Source organism: Heteronotia binoei, chromosome 2, assembly GCF_032191835.1.
Source record: "Heteronotia binoei isolate CCM8104 ecotype False Entrance Well chromosome 2, APGP_CSIRO_Hbin_v1, whole genome shotgun sequence".
Classification (NCBI taxonomy): Eukaryota; Metazoa; Chordata; class Lepidosauria; order Squamata; family Gekkonidae; genus Heteronotia; species Heteronotia binoei.
Genome location: NC_083224.1, coordinates 157,207,411 through 157,222,782, shown reverse-complemented (window position 1 = coordinate 157,222,782; position 15,372 = coordinate 157,207,411). Strand labels below are relative to the sequence as shown.

Below are 15,372 nucleotides of genomic sequence, written 5' to 3'. Positions count from 1 at the left end.
CAGATCCAGAACATGGTTGAAAGTCCTTACAGGGATTCCTCGGATGGCACACATTCAGCCCGTGCTGTTCGAGCGGCACTGGCTTCTGGTGGAGCACCAGATAAAAGTCAAGGTGTTGCTTTTGACCTTTAAGACCCTTTGTGACTGCCTCTCCCAGTATGCACCCAGCAGAGCACTACCTTTGGGAAGTAAAAATTTCCTGGTGGCCCCTGGCCTGAGAGAGATCCGGCTGTCCTCAAGCAGGGTCAGGGCTTTCTAGTCCTGGCCCCTACCTAGTGAAACTCTCTGCTGGAGAACATCCATGCCCTGTGGGATTTGCTGCCTTTCCACAGGGTATGTAAGGCAGAGATGTTCCACCAGGCACTCTCATACCCACCAATTCTCTGAACTACCCCCCCCCCCCACCTTGGAGGTCTGTGAAATTTTATTTTTCACCATTTTGAAATAGAGTATATACTCCAGTGTATTTATAGTACATTTTACTGTTTAATTCTTAGCTATTTGTATGTCTTTTTCATTGAACCCAAGCCCTGCTTATAGAAGATGGCAGCCTAAAAATAGATATCAATCAATCAATCAATCAATCAATCAATCAATCAATCAATCCCTGTGTTTAGAGTGCTGTGTGGATTATTTGACCCTGTGCTGATAACATTCCTTTGTTCAATTAATGTCAGTGTTTTTTCTCCTGGCATACTCAAAATGACAGCCCTTAATTTTAAACTGAAACATAACCTTCCTATGCACATAAATAAATATAAAGAAGTGTAATATTAATGTTTTGGGAAACTAACATTAAATATTTATTTAACATTTAATAAATATTTAGGGCAGAACATAGCAAAGATGTAGCACGGAATTATATAAAAATATATGCATCTGTTGTTGCTGATCTGCTAGAAATCTGCGCAGGTGTGTTCTAAGGTTTTTAACTGCAACACGTTAAGTGTTTCTCACGGCAAGAGGATAAATGTTGGTGAATGGCACATATACCATTGTTGGTTGGCAACCCTAGAATTGCCCTATTTGAAATGTGTCCCCTGCCTCCAATCTGACATGATTCTGAGAACTGCACCTATAGAAAGAAATAATCCCTTTTTTTTCATATACTGCTATGTGGAATTAGTGCGCTTGTACACTGCAAGCTTCAGGGTGATGAGAGGCGGGTGCTGCTTTCTTGGCCTCTGTCTGACAAGCTGCACCTGCTGAAATCCCTCTCTTCTCCACAGCGATTAAAAAGGTACAGGATCCCCAACCTCCTTTGCATTTGGTCACACTAATTGCTGCTGCCCTGAGGCCTCTTCTAGGGAAAGAATATGAATGCTGGTGTTGCTAGGCAACCGTTGGATTTCCCTTGCAGGTGTTCCAGGTCTGAGAACTGCTGTGGTAATGAAAAGCAGGAACTTGTTAAAATATTCCAAGAGATTGCTTTCCATTTCATGACAGAAAACTATATAGTACCCTTTACTGTGACTGGATTTGCCCACTACTCTACCCCCAGCTAAGGGATAGCGATTTTGTTTTAGTGGGTTCATGGAGATGAAAAAGAGGGTATGTGGCTTTTTCAGTGCTGCTGCAAAACTGAATTATTTAAAAAGCCCTTTTGTCTCAAGATCATTAGTTGTTTCTTGAGATTGTTTTAAATTCTGGCTCATACATTTTCCGTTTTCATTGTGACCCACCTTAGGTCTTTTGGGAGAGAGGTGGGCTAGAAATAATGAACATATTTCTATCCAGATCTCCACTAAGAATGAGCAAATCTTTCCCATTTCATTATTTTTTGTATTTGTTTATATTCACTTTTTTCCTTCTCTGTTTTTTCCTAATTATTTTGTAGAATTGCCAGTGTTGTCTACACACTGTATAGTTTTTAGGTGCAATTTAGATGTACAATGTGTATCATTTATACATAAAATGCTGCTTTACTGACTCACAAACAATCAGTTTAGTTCAATACCTTTATTGGCATACAGACTCCCAAATAATATTCTAAATACGAACTATTTACTGGGAAAAATTCAGTGTAAGGAACTCAGTCCCCTCCCCCCCCCCAGGTTGAAACAGCCATTTCCTTTCTCTTAAGCAAAGGAAATTATTCTTATCTGAAAATGGCTTCAAATCACCTAGTGGACTTGATATTAAAATGCAAAGCAAACATATTATTTTTAGCAACAGGTCGTATAATACTTTTCAATGGCTACTGATTTGTCAAATAAAAGGGTGGCTTTTTTAAAAGACGAGTAAATATTTTGGAAACTTCCTTAAAGGTATTGTGTACCTTCCTAGAGTAGGCTCCAATCATGGTTTGAAAAGCTGTGCTCTTATTAGGCTTGCCAGTCCCCTGGTCTGGATGGGAGATACCCTTGTTTTCCAGCCTTCTCCCTGCTGCCAGCCAGCTGGCTGGTAGGAGGAAGCTGTGCCCCAACAGCCACCATGTGCCTTCAAACCTCAGCAGGTTTAGAAGATGCTTGCAACTGTTTGTGGTTTCTGAAAGTGTGTGTGCCTTTAAATCTTATCAAGAGGAAAGCTGCAGGGGGGGGGCAGGGTGAGCAGACAGAGCCGCATTGATCTCAGTCCCTCTGTTGGGAGGAAAACACCACCACCTAGGCTGTTCTTTCATTTTCATATTAGTCTGAAGAAGTTGGTTGAAATTGATGAAGTGGTTTGAAATATATTCACCAATGTGAGTAAATTGCCCCAGTGAGGTCACAACAGTGTGTGCTTGTTACCTGTGTTTATTTTGGCTGCTGTGTTCACTTTCATTTAGTGGAAGTTAGGCTGCTGGGGAATGAGGAAATGAAGACAGTATTCAGGGGAACTGCACTGCTGTATTTTTGTTTATTTATTTTAGGGAATGGGAAAGTCTCCTAGCTCCATCCCCAAAGTCCCCAGATATTTTCTGAGTGGGACCTGGCATCCCTAGCTCTTATGCTGAAATTAGTAATTCTCCATAAATGGAGGGCAAAGTCCAGTGCAATGCTTTCCAGCACAAAACTCACTGCAATAAAACACAGCAGCTCACTGCCATTCTTTTCAGCAAGTCTTGGACAGGAGAATTCCAATTGGATGGTACATTTCATCTGAGAATACCACAACAATAAGATGTGCATTCTACCACATCCCCCCTACCCATTGTCTGGTACTTGGTAAATAAATATAGCATAATTTTTCCCTTTTGAGGAAGACTTTCTGAATCCCTTCTGAAAACAGTTTTAGCTTTGCTCCCATATATTGGGGAGGGGATGCATCTCTATGCTAGTATATACATAACTGCAAGTGGCTGAAGTCTTAAGGCATTATCTGCTGTTTCAGGTAATGAGGCTCATTTTCAACACATTTGTATCAGGGCTGCAATGTAAGATTGTTTGAAAGCTCCAATTAGTTCAAAATAAAGACATTAAAAAGTTTTTACTGGAATCTGTAATAATAAAAATGCAACACCCATTCTGTTACACTGGCTTCCAGTTCACTTTTATGTCTAAATCAGGATGCTTGCTTTCAGCTTCAAAGCTCTCACTGGTTTGGCTCCACAGTACCTAAAGCGCCATCTTCTCCCATATCAACCTGAATAAATCCTCAGAATTAAGATTTGCAGGGTGTCACAAGAGGAGGCTCTTTCAGAACTGTCTCAGGGTTATGGAACTCCCAAGGACACAAGGCTCGCACCATCTCTTCAGGCTATCTGGACAATACTGGAAACATTTATGTTCTTGATGGCCTTTGGACTGACTAATTGACTGTTGATGGTGTTATATTGCTTTTTCATTGTGTTTTACTGTAACTTTTGTGTTTGTAAAAGATTTAGATTGTTTCTATAATGATTTTGAATTATCTTGCAGTTCCTAAATAAGGCTGAAAGGCAGTGTATAAATTAATTAAACACATATAACTATTACCAGAACTCTCACAAAGCAAATGCAGTAGGCCTCTTGAAGCAATAGCCACAAATAGCAGCATTAACTCTTCATTTTAAAATGTTTTTACAGTTTCAGGATGTATCATATGAAGCTTGTTGAATTGCATGGGATAGATCATATAATCCATATAATCACAAATGAGCACTGAAGGAAGACACACTTTTTAACAAACAACAGATACCATCAAGCAGACACTATCAGTTATTCTAAAGTTGCAGTCTTATGCATGCTTACTTAGGAATGAAACTTTAGTAATGCAATTGTCACTGCTTCTGTGGCTTCTTTCATGCCACAACATGTAAATGTGAAGTTTGTTCTGCAGGTATCATAACCCTGCCAGGGAAGCAAAGGCTGGCACCTAGTATGTTTTGTTCTTGAGTGCTAGGATAATTACACTCTCTCTCTTTCTCAAACACACATGCACACGCACAGAATTTAATACATACATGGAAGGCTTTATGTATAGAAAGTATTAGCCACAGCAGTAGCAACTGCCACTCTGCTAAAGTTACATGTAAAGAGGTTTAAACCCCATTGAATTTAGTGGATCTTAATAAAGATGAGTATGATTGAGTTGTTGTTTATAAAGCTATAACCTTCCCAAATGCCCCAAGAACAAATGGTCCAATCCTCCAAGTTGCTGTGATAAGGTATCACAGTATCAGACACACAGTTCAGGCACAAAAGCCATAACTAGTGTAATTGTGCCTTGCCTAGAAACCAATCCTAACCCTGCCATATTATATCATGAAACACTTTTGAACTCTTGATAGCTTTTCACATAGAAAACGTATGCGCTGTGCGCATGCATGATCAGTGAACACAGAATGGGAAGGAACAGTGGATATATATTTGTTCACATGCATTTGTATAATCAAAATGAGGTATCCTTTTGAAAACCATGTTACTGAACAGGGTTTCGACACAAAAGAGAAAAATACATAAAAATGAACAAACAATTATCTAAAAGAGTGGGGGGGGGGGCGAAGTCCTGACAAAAATATTAATTGTTCTGAATATGAGTTATACTAAATCTTCAGCTGCACATTTAATGGCAGCTAAATGGCAGCTGATGAGGCTTGCTTCACTTACTAATGATCTGCAAACTGGGATGCTGTTAAAGACATAAGCAAGCCAAGTTGTTTTTATGGTCAGTTTGGAGGATTAACATTCAAAAACAACCTATTTTGTTGGCTCTTATGAGGGCAGAAAGGCAGAATAAAGACATTTTGTTAAATAGATGAATGAATAATTTTATACTATCTGTATTACTAACCTATCATGGATAATGAAATGGAAGCATTATTTGAAACTACTTCTCTGTCAGCTACACGATTCTTAAACCTACTTGGAGGACATTCTGCTTGTCAATAAAACATCAGTTTAGTTAGATGTGAAAATATGATAACCTTGATATAATTTAGTACTATACTATATAAGAAATATATGACTGTTGGGTCTTGAAGAGAATACTGATGTAACCGATGATATCAGATTTTCCCGATTGTTTCATTACACAATGGATGATTGTTTATTTCATTCCACAATGACAGACAACTGCTGTCATGTAAAAAAAAACTCCAAACCCAAACATGTTACATTTCTGTTTGGAGAGGAAGTCCTCTACAGTGCTCTGGCTAAACCATGACACTTGTCCTTTTTCTTTCCCACATTTCCATACAGCTGGCGGCACTTTTTAATACTTGGTTTACTAAACAGTCAGATTTATTAGAGAAAACCAGCTTTGCACACAATCACTTGGGAAATGTTAAAAAGGTTTATCTGCCCACCCCCCCCCAAAAACCAAACAAAAACAATTTAATAGATACTTGGCTTCCCAGCCTGTATCCCTATATCCACAATAACATAATCATGGAACTGAAGGCTAATTGTGGATACTATTTGAGACTGTTGGCTATAGGTCGCTATGTGTCTGAGGTATTCTGGAACACTGTTAAGACCAAAACTTTATATTTCACTTTCTATATTATGTATAACAGTTTTTAAGGGTTAACATACTTTTAGGAATAGAACCTGCCAAAAATGATAAATCTTAAGCCCTTCAAAAATCAGGTTTCATAATCAGTGTTTTCTTTTAAATGACAGAATCATCACTCAAATTCTTCAGTATTTCTTTTCAAGGAATGTTTCATCATATTTCTGGCACAAAGAATATAACAATAAGATGCCAAGTGTTCTAATTGTTCTCAAACCTCCTTTGTTAAGCATGCTGGGAGGCAGTTCTCTGTCCAATGCTGATGTTTCAATTGGCTTGTGAAATGTTTGTGAAAAGGGGCTATCTGTGCTTTCTCTTTCTGTGTCTAGATTCAGTTTTGGCACTGGCTAGGAAAGGGTGCTAAATTTTCTGCCTGTCTTTATGGGATCCTGGTCTGGTGGACTGATGCTGCTTTAGGGCCTATGTTTCTGCTTGCTTAGCACCTACCCAACCTGTATATTTATTCACATATTACAAAGCCATCACAAGTCCCAAGCAATGCTCCCTCTAAGCTAAGGAGTCTTGTTAGCAAAAATTCTACTTCATGAGCTACTGGCATTAAAGATGTGAGGGAGCAATTAGCTATTGCAGGAATTAGTTTGCTCTGGAGCCATCCTTCCTGAGCTAAGGCAAAAATGTTTGAGCCAGAGGCTAAAAAACTGTGAGCTAGCTCACACTAACTCAACTTAGAGGGAACACTGATCCCAAGTATCCTATACTGACTAGGAAACTAATTCTATAAAGCAGTCCTGAAACCTCCTAGTGTTTGGGCAAGTGCGAATACAAAATGCTATTTATCTGGTAATTAGGAAGGGAAAAACAAAAACAAAACAGCTCCACAATGCATTAAATGGCTGCTGATTTGTTGCCTTTTTAAAAAATTCAGCATGTGTTTTATTTCTAAACTCTTACTCTTCACTCTCCATTAAGCTTTGGAGGTGGTAATCACCCCAAAAAGCTATTTATGCATTGTGTCAATCCTATTTTCTCTCTAATTATATTTTTCCTGCAAACTAGTTAGCATAATTGGTGGCATTCTGATGTACTAGCATGCAGATTAGACATGGCAAATTGCTACAAAGCAGGTTTAAAGCATACTGAGTGGTCAGGTATCTACCAAGCCTTCTTGTGCCACAATGATCTTGGCTACACTGAAGTGACAGGCAGTGATAACATAGAGATGGAAGGCAGAGGACCAGAATGAGATCCTGGCCAAGTAGGCAGAGTGCACTGCAAAGCTTGATGGTGGATTTCATTTTGCTACATATAGTAAAATAGTAGGGTTATGTTACAAGTGCTGTATGTGAAGGATGAGAGCCTGTCTATATATTATGCATGGGTGGATAAACAGAAGTGACTATCCCTGTTCAGGCATGAAGTAGGAGGCCATATTTCTTAATATCCTCCATTGTGAAAAAACCCTCCCTGTAAATAAACAGTTAATTAATCAGACTTAGAATTACCATTTCCTTGTAGTGCTAGTTTAGTACATGCAAGAAACTGAGATTGGAGGAGTGTGAAAAGTATGACAACCCAACAACAGTCTGAAGCTGAACAGTGCAGACTTCAACCACCTCTTTCTACATAATAAAGAAAGGCTTTTGAATGACAGATTGTGTTGCTTGGGGGGGGGGGGTAACTGTTAAATGAAGCCCTAAAAGAATAAGCTTTTGACTTCAGTGTTCAGTTTATACTGCAACTGTTTAAATACAGTACAAATAAAGTGCTTTGTAGGCATAAATGATCATAAAAAGCTTACATTATTCTGAAACTGGATTTGGGACTCATTAATTGCTAACCATCTCATCAAGTTTTTTCCCAAAGCCAGTGCTGAAAAATGTTGAAAAACAATCAGCATTGGAATCATAACTTCTGGAAATGATCAAAGAATCTGCAACTCAATTGTTAGTCAACAGCAGGTACCAATGACCTTAATGCTATAGTTTTATGAGGATGATCAGAAAGGATGTGTTTACTTAACGACCACTCTTTGTAATGCGCTTCAGCTTTAATGATATGCTGCTTTAATACAAGATCCTTTGAGATCAAAGGGAATACAGAATCATACATATATGTACACACAAATATATACGTATTTTATTCTTCCTTGGGCATGCTTTTGATCATAGGAGTCTTATGGATGTTACATGAACATCTGTTCCAATAGATTTCCTTTGTATGCTTGCAGTTTTGTGATAATCTTTTTTACTATCTCCACTAAAGTGGGTAGAGCTCCAGGCATACAGAAGCAAATGCAACTTGTTCAGTTTCTAGCAAATAATATGAAATGTATTACTTCAGAATAATTTATCCCCACATGACAGAGAAAAACCTTCTGGAATGAACCCAGATATTGCACTAGCATAGACAAAAGAAGAAATTACCACAGAGCCCATTAAAGCAGCTTCATATTATTAATTCCATGATTTATATATACATATACATATATATTTCATGATATAAATATATCATATATCATATGATATATATATATATATATATATATATATATATATATATATATATATATATATATATATATATGTGTGTGTGTGTGTGTGTGTGTGTGTGTGTGTGTATATTGCAGTCTTGTGAAACACAGTAGGTCAAAATACAGCAAGATATTATGTTTTAAGAACATGTTTGCTAGCATTGTAGAAACGTTTTTTAGAATACTGTACTAATCAACAGTATTTCAGCTACTGCAACAGAATATAAAAAACTGGCTCATTTTTAGGTGCATTTAAAAGCACTTTGTGGTTACTTTGTTCCACATTCCTCTTAAAGTACCTGAGTTTTAGACATATATCAACATATGCACATTTGTACACAACCACTCAGCTGGGCACTTGTGTTTTACAGGTGACCAGGTGGGGGAAGTTTTACTGATGTTAGTTCTTTTGAGTAACAGATGACTACTGACAAGTAGTGTGAACAGACAGGCTAATAAAATTCCACTTGTGAGCTATTCAATTTGTGTATTTATTTGCAATGCCCATTACACACTTTTGCAAAAAGCACCAAAATTCAAAGAGGTCAACAAAGCATCCTTTCAGGTCACTTCTCATTTAATCAGTGTCTTGAGTTTCCCTAACAAGTGTCCAAAGGCCAACATCTGCTGATGCTCAGGGATGGTGGATGCAGTGAAGAAGGCTGCATGGAAGTGTGAAGTGAATGTCACGACCACACAAACTGCATGCAAGACAATACCAACAGTCCATAGCACAAGAACTATTTTTGCCATTTATCCATTTCTGTTAGCAATGACAATGGATTTCCCCCCACTTTCTTTTAAAAATAGCAATAATATATTTTCCCTGCTGGCTTTCATTAGCCTTTCTCTCTCTCTTTTTTAGCTTTGCATCAAATAGCACATGCAAATTCATTGTCAAGGCTTCAAAAGCATCATATTGCTGTGCATCTCTAGTTAAGCAAAAGTCAAGGGAGACACTAAGGCGGAGAAATGAGACTATTAAAATTGGGAGACTTTCACTTTGCACAGTGTTTACGCTGATGCCAACTCAAGCAACTCCATGACCCAGTTAAGCCAGACTCCAAATGGACAAAATATGCTGCTTGCTTCTATGGCAAGACTGATTTTGATGGTGTCTAGTGTGCTCCTTAGTGTTGAGCAAGTCAGACCCTAAACCTATGAGCTCAATTAAAGTTGATTAAAAAATTGAACAGATCCACTTGTGCATTTATTATTAAATTATTAGGACATTACTTTTCAGCTGGATGTTGGGTATTGCAAATTGTTTTGGTGGCAGTTGAGATATGCATAGTGGGTTTACAAAGCACAAAATTTGGGCACAGTTTGGTTAATCCCATCAAAATCAAAATGCTGAACAGTAGCTGGGTCACATCTTCTGTGTTTAAAGTTTGTGTAAAATAGAAAAGGGAACAATTCTTCCTGGTTCAGGCATAGAGATTTCCACAGGAATAAAAGCCTTCTCTTCTACCATCGTTTGTGTTCATACACACAGTTCATGACAGTGTTAAAGGGAATGCATCTCCACATTTGCATGGAAACATACATAGAGCTATGCATGTTACTAGTAGAGCTCTAGTAACTTGAACTGTACATAGGAGGAAGGCTGGATAGAGATCTGAGAGGTGAGTAGAGAACTCCCAATGTTCTGGTAAGTTGTCTATGCATAAACCAGGGGAAGAAAATGAAGAAACAGAATTCTGTTTAGCTCTACAGATACCATCCCATCTGCAGTCTCTAGGCTTGTGCTAGGAAGCACTGTTCCCAAAGAGCATATGACACGTTTCTTATGCTACAACTTCATTTTAGTCTGTTCAGGTATCATTCAGTGACTGAATTCACTTTTCAGCATTTGAAGGATTTTAAAAAAGCATTTCAAGTTCACCTGAAGTGCCATATACAGGAACAAAAATATGTGTTTTGACACCAATCAAAGAATCTCATAGGGGCTCTGAAGTGGGTGCTGAGATGGATGTACATCCTAACCAGTAAACACTTTCTCAATTTATTCATTTGGGGGAGAAAAGTTCCAGATGCACAATTCTTTCACTCAATAAAGAAACATATATGCACAGGTATTCCATATGCAGGTTGGAATGCATATAGAGGTCTGTACCCATGGGATATTTTATAAAACAATGGCTTGTACTGAAGCCAACTGAAAAACTGTAGGTTAAAGACATGCAAACTGATCATGTGGGCTACAGAGAAGTTATACTATAAATACTAACAGTTTGAAATGTAATTATTATTTGCTTATTTCTCATGAGTTGGATCCTGTGGATCCATTATGCTAGCGGTGATGCCCTTCTCTGGCGCAAGCTTTCTTGCATGGCAAGAAAGAGCCATTGCTAGCATACAAATCTGTGGGATCCAATTCTATATTAAGGGACTCAAATTTAGGATCTCTAACAATCTAATATAAATATCCCTTGAGGGGGGAACTTGTTTGCACAGAATTACATCTGTACTTTATATGCAAATACATCAGGAGGAAGATTGTTAACATTTCAGAAGTCATGATAAAGCAAATTTCACTGAAACATTATCTAGAACAGAAATAGATGTTGGAAAAATAGATTTTCAGAGGCTGAACAGCAAGCAAAGCTGGCCTAAGTCTGCTCTTCATTACTTACTACCAATGCTGGAAATACTGGGAATACCTGGAAAGAGAAGAAAAATATTGGTTAGCAATTTACATATATTAAAGATGCCAAGCCAGCATGTTGTGTATTATTTCTTTGGTTTCAATCAGCACTAAGAACCAAGGTCAAGAGCCAGCCAAGCAAGCATTTTGAAATCACAGTAATGTCAATGGGTTAGAGTTGCTAATTTTCTTCCCACTGAAACCAATGGGTCTTGAAAAAGAGCTTAGCTGTGACTGGTCTGTACTCAAAGTTTCAAATAATTCCAAAGTTAATTATTTGTATCAATAATTTGGCCTTTTATTCAATAATTTAGTAATGATAATCAAGATAATATCCTTCTCAGTATTCATTTCTTTCTGAATAATAAAGATAGCTTCTTATGGTCAGTTTTGACATTTAGTACTATTGACAGAAGATCAATTACTTCATTGTCTGTGAAATAGCTCAGCTTTTTATACTAATACTTGGACCATTAGTTGTCTAACGCTTTAAAACTAACAAACCAAATTTTTTGTGTCTCCTGAAGCAGATAAACATGATTTTAGTTGGCACTGCAAAATGTTAATGTGGCTGGCAGAAAAAGATTTGGTATCCCTATTAGACATTTAAACATCTGTTTGATGGGGATCACCCACGGAGAACTGGTTTGAAGCAAGAAAATGAAGTGATTAATCAACCAGTTAATGTTATTTTAACTATGGAACAATCTTAGTAGGTTACTAACACAGATACGAACAAAAAAGTATTTGATGCAATAATTACAATCCAATTTGGGTGTGTGATTTGATTGAATATGGTCATTATTGTGGGAGGAGGTGGAAGTTGCTGATATACACTTGCACTATGTTTTTTGTAAACAGAAACATGATATGGAATATGGTGAGATTGACTTAGTGCACAGGCTACTTCCAAAGACTTTTTACCATTTCCACTTTTGGAAGACCTCTTGTGTGACTAGAAATGTATGTGGAATCCAACCTGGTGTGTCTCACACACATGGACTGATGGTGACAAAGGAAACATGCATTGATTTTCTGAAGAGAGACTACAGAAATGCCTTTGTTGCTGAGACAGGAAATGAAGGCAAAATATTCTGAAGACAATAGGGCTGTCAGGTCCAATTCAGGAAATATCTGGGGACTCTGGGGGTGGAGCCAGGAGCAAGATTGTGACAAGTACAATTGACCTCCTAAGGGAGGAGTTCTGGCCATCGCATTTAAAGGGACTGCATTCCTTAAAAATGCCTTCCATTCATTGGAAGTCATGGAGGATGGGGGCACCTTCTTTGGGGGCTCAAGAATTGGACCCCCTGGTTTAATCTTTTTGATATGGGGGGCGGAGGGTTAGGAGAGGCACTACATGCTATGCTGAAAATTTGGTGCCTCTACTCAATAGACAGCCCCTCAGAGCCCCAGATATCCATGGATCGATTTTCCATTATAGCCTATGGGACAAGTCTAACATCCCCATCACCACTTTCTGATAACCCTGAAGTGGGGGGAAGGCCTCCAAACCAGGGGAATCCCCTGCCCCCAACTGGGGATTGGCAACCCTAGTAGCCAAGCTTCCTGGTGTTCCAACTAGAGATGTTGCCTGTAACCAAAAGTTCACCGTAGTATCATATGATCCAAGATACTTCAGCTGATGTTAGTGTCAACTGCTGAACCATCATCAGTTAACCTGGCATGGATATCATCAGTTCAACTTCCTGCAATGTGATTATCTGAACATCTGAATTTGCCTTATACCGTTGGTCCATCTAACACAGCTGCTCCGCAGGTTTCAGGAAGAGAAAGGTCTTTCCCAACACCTGCTACTCAAGATCCTCTAAGTAGACAGGGAACCAGGAATTTTCTGTATGCAAAGCAGGAGTTCTGCCACTGAGCCACAGCCTCTCCCAGTTACTTCTTACGGAGAAACTTTAACACTATTTTAATCTTTTGGTATCCAAACATATTATCACTGTGACAGGAAAGCCTGCACATTATTTTATACCATGAACATTGTTATGAGAGTGATCTTATAGAATTATAGAGACGGGACCTCCAGGGTCATCTAGTCGAACCCTCTGCACAATACAGTAACTTCACAAATACCTCCCCCACATACTTCCTTCCTGACCACCTCTTCATGATCTGCCTAATTCACAGAATCAGTATTGCCGTGAGATGGCCATCTAGCCTCTGTTTAAAAACCTCCAAGGAATGAGAGCCCACCACCTCCTAAGGAAGCCTGTTCCACTCAGGAACCACTCTGTCAGGGAGTTTTTCCTGATGTTTAGCTGAAATCCCTTGTGATTTAATTTCAACCTGTTGGTTCTAGTTCTACCTTCTGAGGCCTCAGAAAACAATTCTGCACCATCCTCTATATGACAGCCCTTCAAGTACTTGAAGATGGTGATCATATCACATCTCAATCATCTCCTCTCAAGGCTAAATATACCTAGTTTCTTCAATCTTCCCTCATAGGACTTAGTCTCCAGACCCCTCACCATCTTTGTTGCCCTCCTCTGGACACGTTCCAGCTTGTCTATATCCTTCTTAAATTGTGGTGCCCAAAACTGAACACAATAGTCTAGGTGAGGTCTAACCAGAGCAGAGTAAAGCAATACCATCACTTCGCTTAATCTGGACAACTATTTCTGTTGATACAGCCACAATTGAATCTCATTTGAATAAAAGACACAACAATCCTTTCCTGCAATGCTAGAAGATCTATATGATAAAAAGAATACACAATTAATTGGAGTCAGTTGTCATTATTCAATACTGATGCATACTATCAGGCAACCTTCTTGGCACAAATTTCCAAATTTCATCTCACATTTCAGCTGAAATTCAGTGGCACAGTAGAGATGGGCAGCTCATCAATCATTGCTTTAAGAAAAAAAACTCATTGCTTTAGGAGAAACTCATTGACAACTGTATTTGTAAGGCATTCTTTTGTAGTTCTGTGAAGTACACCTCACATTAGGCAATAAATCTAGTTATTTCTACAGGGGTTGAGAGGTTCATAGTCTGTGAATAAAAAGAACTTTGTCACTGGGGAGAAATCTGGACAGCAATATATATAAAAAAGAAGTGTGGGATGCTCCTTACTCTGGGGGACAATAATAGTACACATGGATGTAGATGGTACCATGTTTTCCAATGAAGCATCTTTTAAGCTGAGTGAGATGAAGAGTATTTTCCCCCTCCCAAGGGGGGGATCCTGTGAATTTCAAACTGTATCTTGAACACAGCTTCAAAGTATTAATTCTGTGATCCAAAGTGTCCGTTTTTCTAAAAGTTAATGCTCTTACAAAATGTTTTTTTCCTCCTTCTTTTTGAAGGCTCACTTTCCCCTGCATGGTAGGAATTTTATCATAATTTCATGCCCCCCGCACTTCATGGTTTGTTAGTTGGTCTATTACTTTCACATTAAACTTGATAAGGTCCTGCTTCCTGTGATATTCATTTTTGGAGGTTTGATTCCTCACAGCTGCTGCTTTGAAGTATGAGATAACATTTGGAACATGGCACGCTGCTGCTGTTTTTTTTTAAAAACTTTTCATTTAGCTGCAGCATATAACCCTGTTTCTTCAAAATAACTTTTCAGTGAATGGTTATTTCCGAAGCCAGCTTTTTACTTTTACACAGGTCAAAACTCCAGACTTTTTATTTAAAAAGCAACTAATAACTTCTACTCTGAAAAGGTTTGATGGCTTATTCTCAGCTTGTTCATTTATTTTCCTCTGAGGGATGTAGGCACATAGGTCAAATTAGCAAGAATCCAAGTTAATGTATACATGGGTAGAATAGTTCCATGAATTTCCTGAGGTTTTTTCTTTTGCTCTTTTTCTTCTCTCTGTATTACATTTGTCTCCAGTCAGTATGTGCTTCTCTCTCAATACAAGTAGCTGGATGCCAAAAAAGGTATAAGGAAAAATCCAGCCAAAAGCTAAGCACTCATAAAACCCATTTGTTAATATAACAGAAGGAAACTTAAATTTCTTCCAATGAACTTGATAGGACTTCAAAGTACCTAATGTTGGTTGAATGATGCCTGCATTCTTGACAGAATGTACTGTTTAAACATTTGTTCTGACCTAGCAAAGGTGACTTAGACTGCAATCCTAAGCAATGTTACATCCAAGTCAATGGACTCAGAAAGGTATAGAAGACTGCACTGTTATGCATGGAACCAGGTCTTCCATGAGAACATTACCTTTCTGGATGCAATCCTAGTGTGCGTATGTGTGTAAAGATCTCAGAGTAAATCAGAGCTACTATGTAGAAGATATGCTTTTGAGATTCAGATTAGATTATTGTTTCTTGAGTG

At 38.4% G+C, this 15,372-nt stretch overlaps 1 protein-coding gene across 8 annotated transcripts in view; it reads right to left on the bottom strand.

The window, feature by feature from the left end:
* The window catches only part of NTNG1 (netrin G1), a 366,458-nt gene that overhangs the window by 87,824 nt on the left and 263,262 nt on the right, over positions 1-15,372 (bottom strand). For all 8 annotated transcript variants that reach the window (XM_060232307.1, XM_060232304.1, XM_060232300.1 and 5 more), the window contains exon 5: positions 11,041-11,067. In XM_060232307.1, coding sequence (XP_060088290.1) covers positions 11,041-11,067 — 27 coding nt within the window. The remainder of the gene's footprint in view (positions 1-11,040; positions 11,068-15,372) is intronic.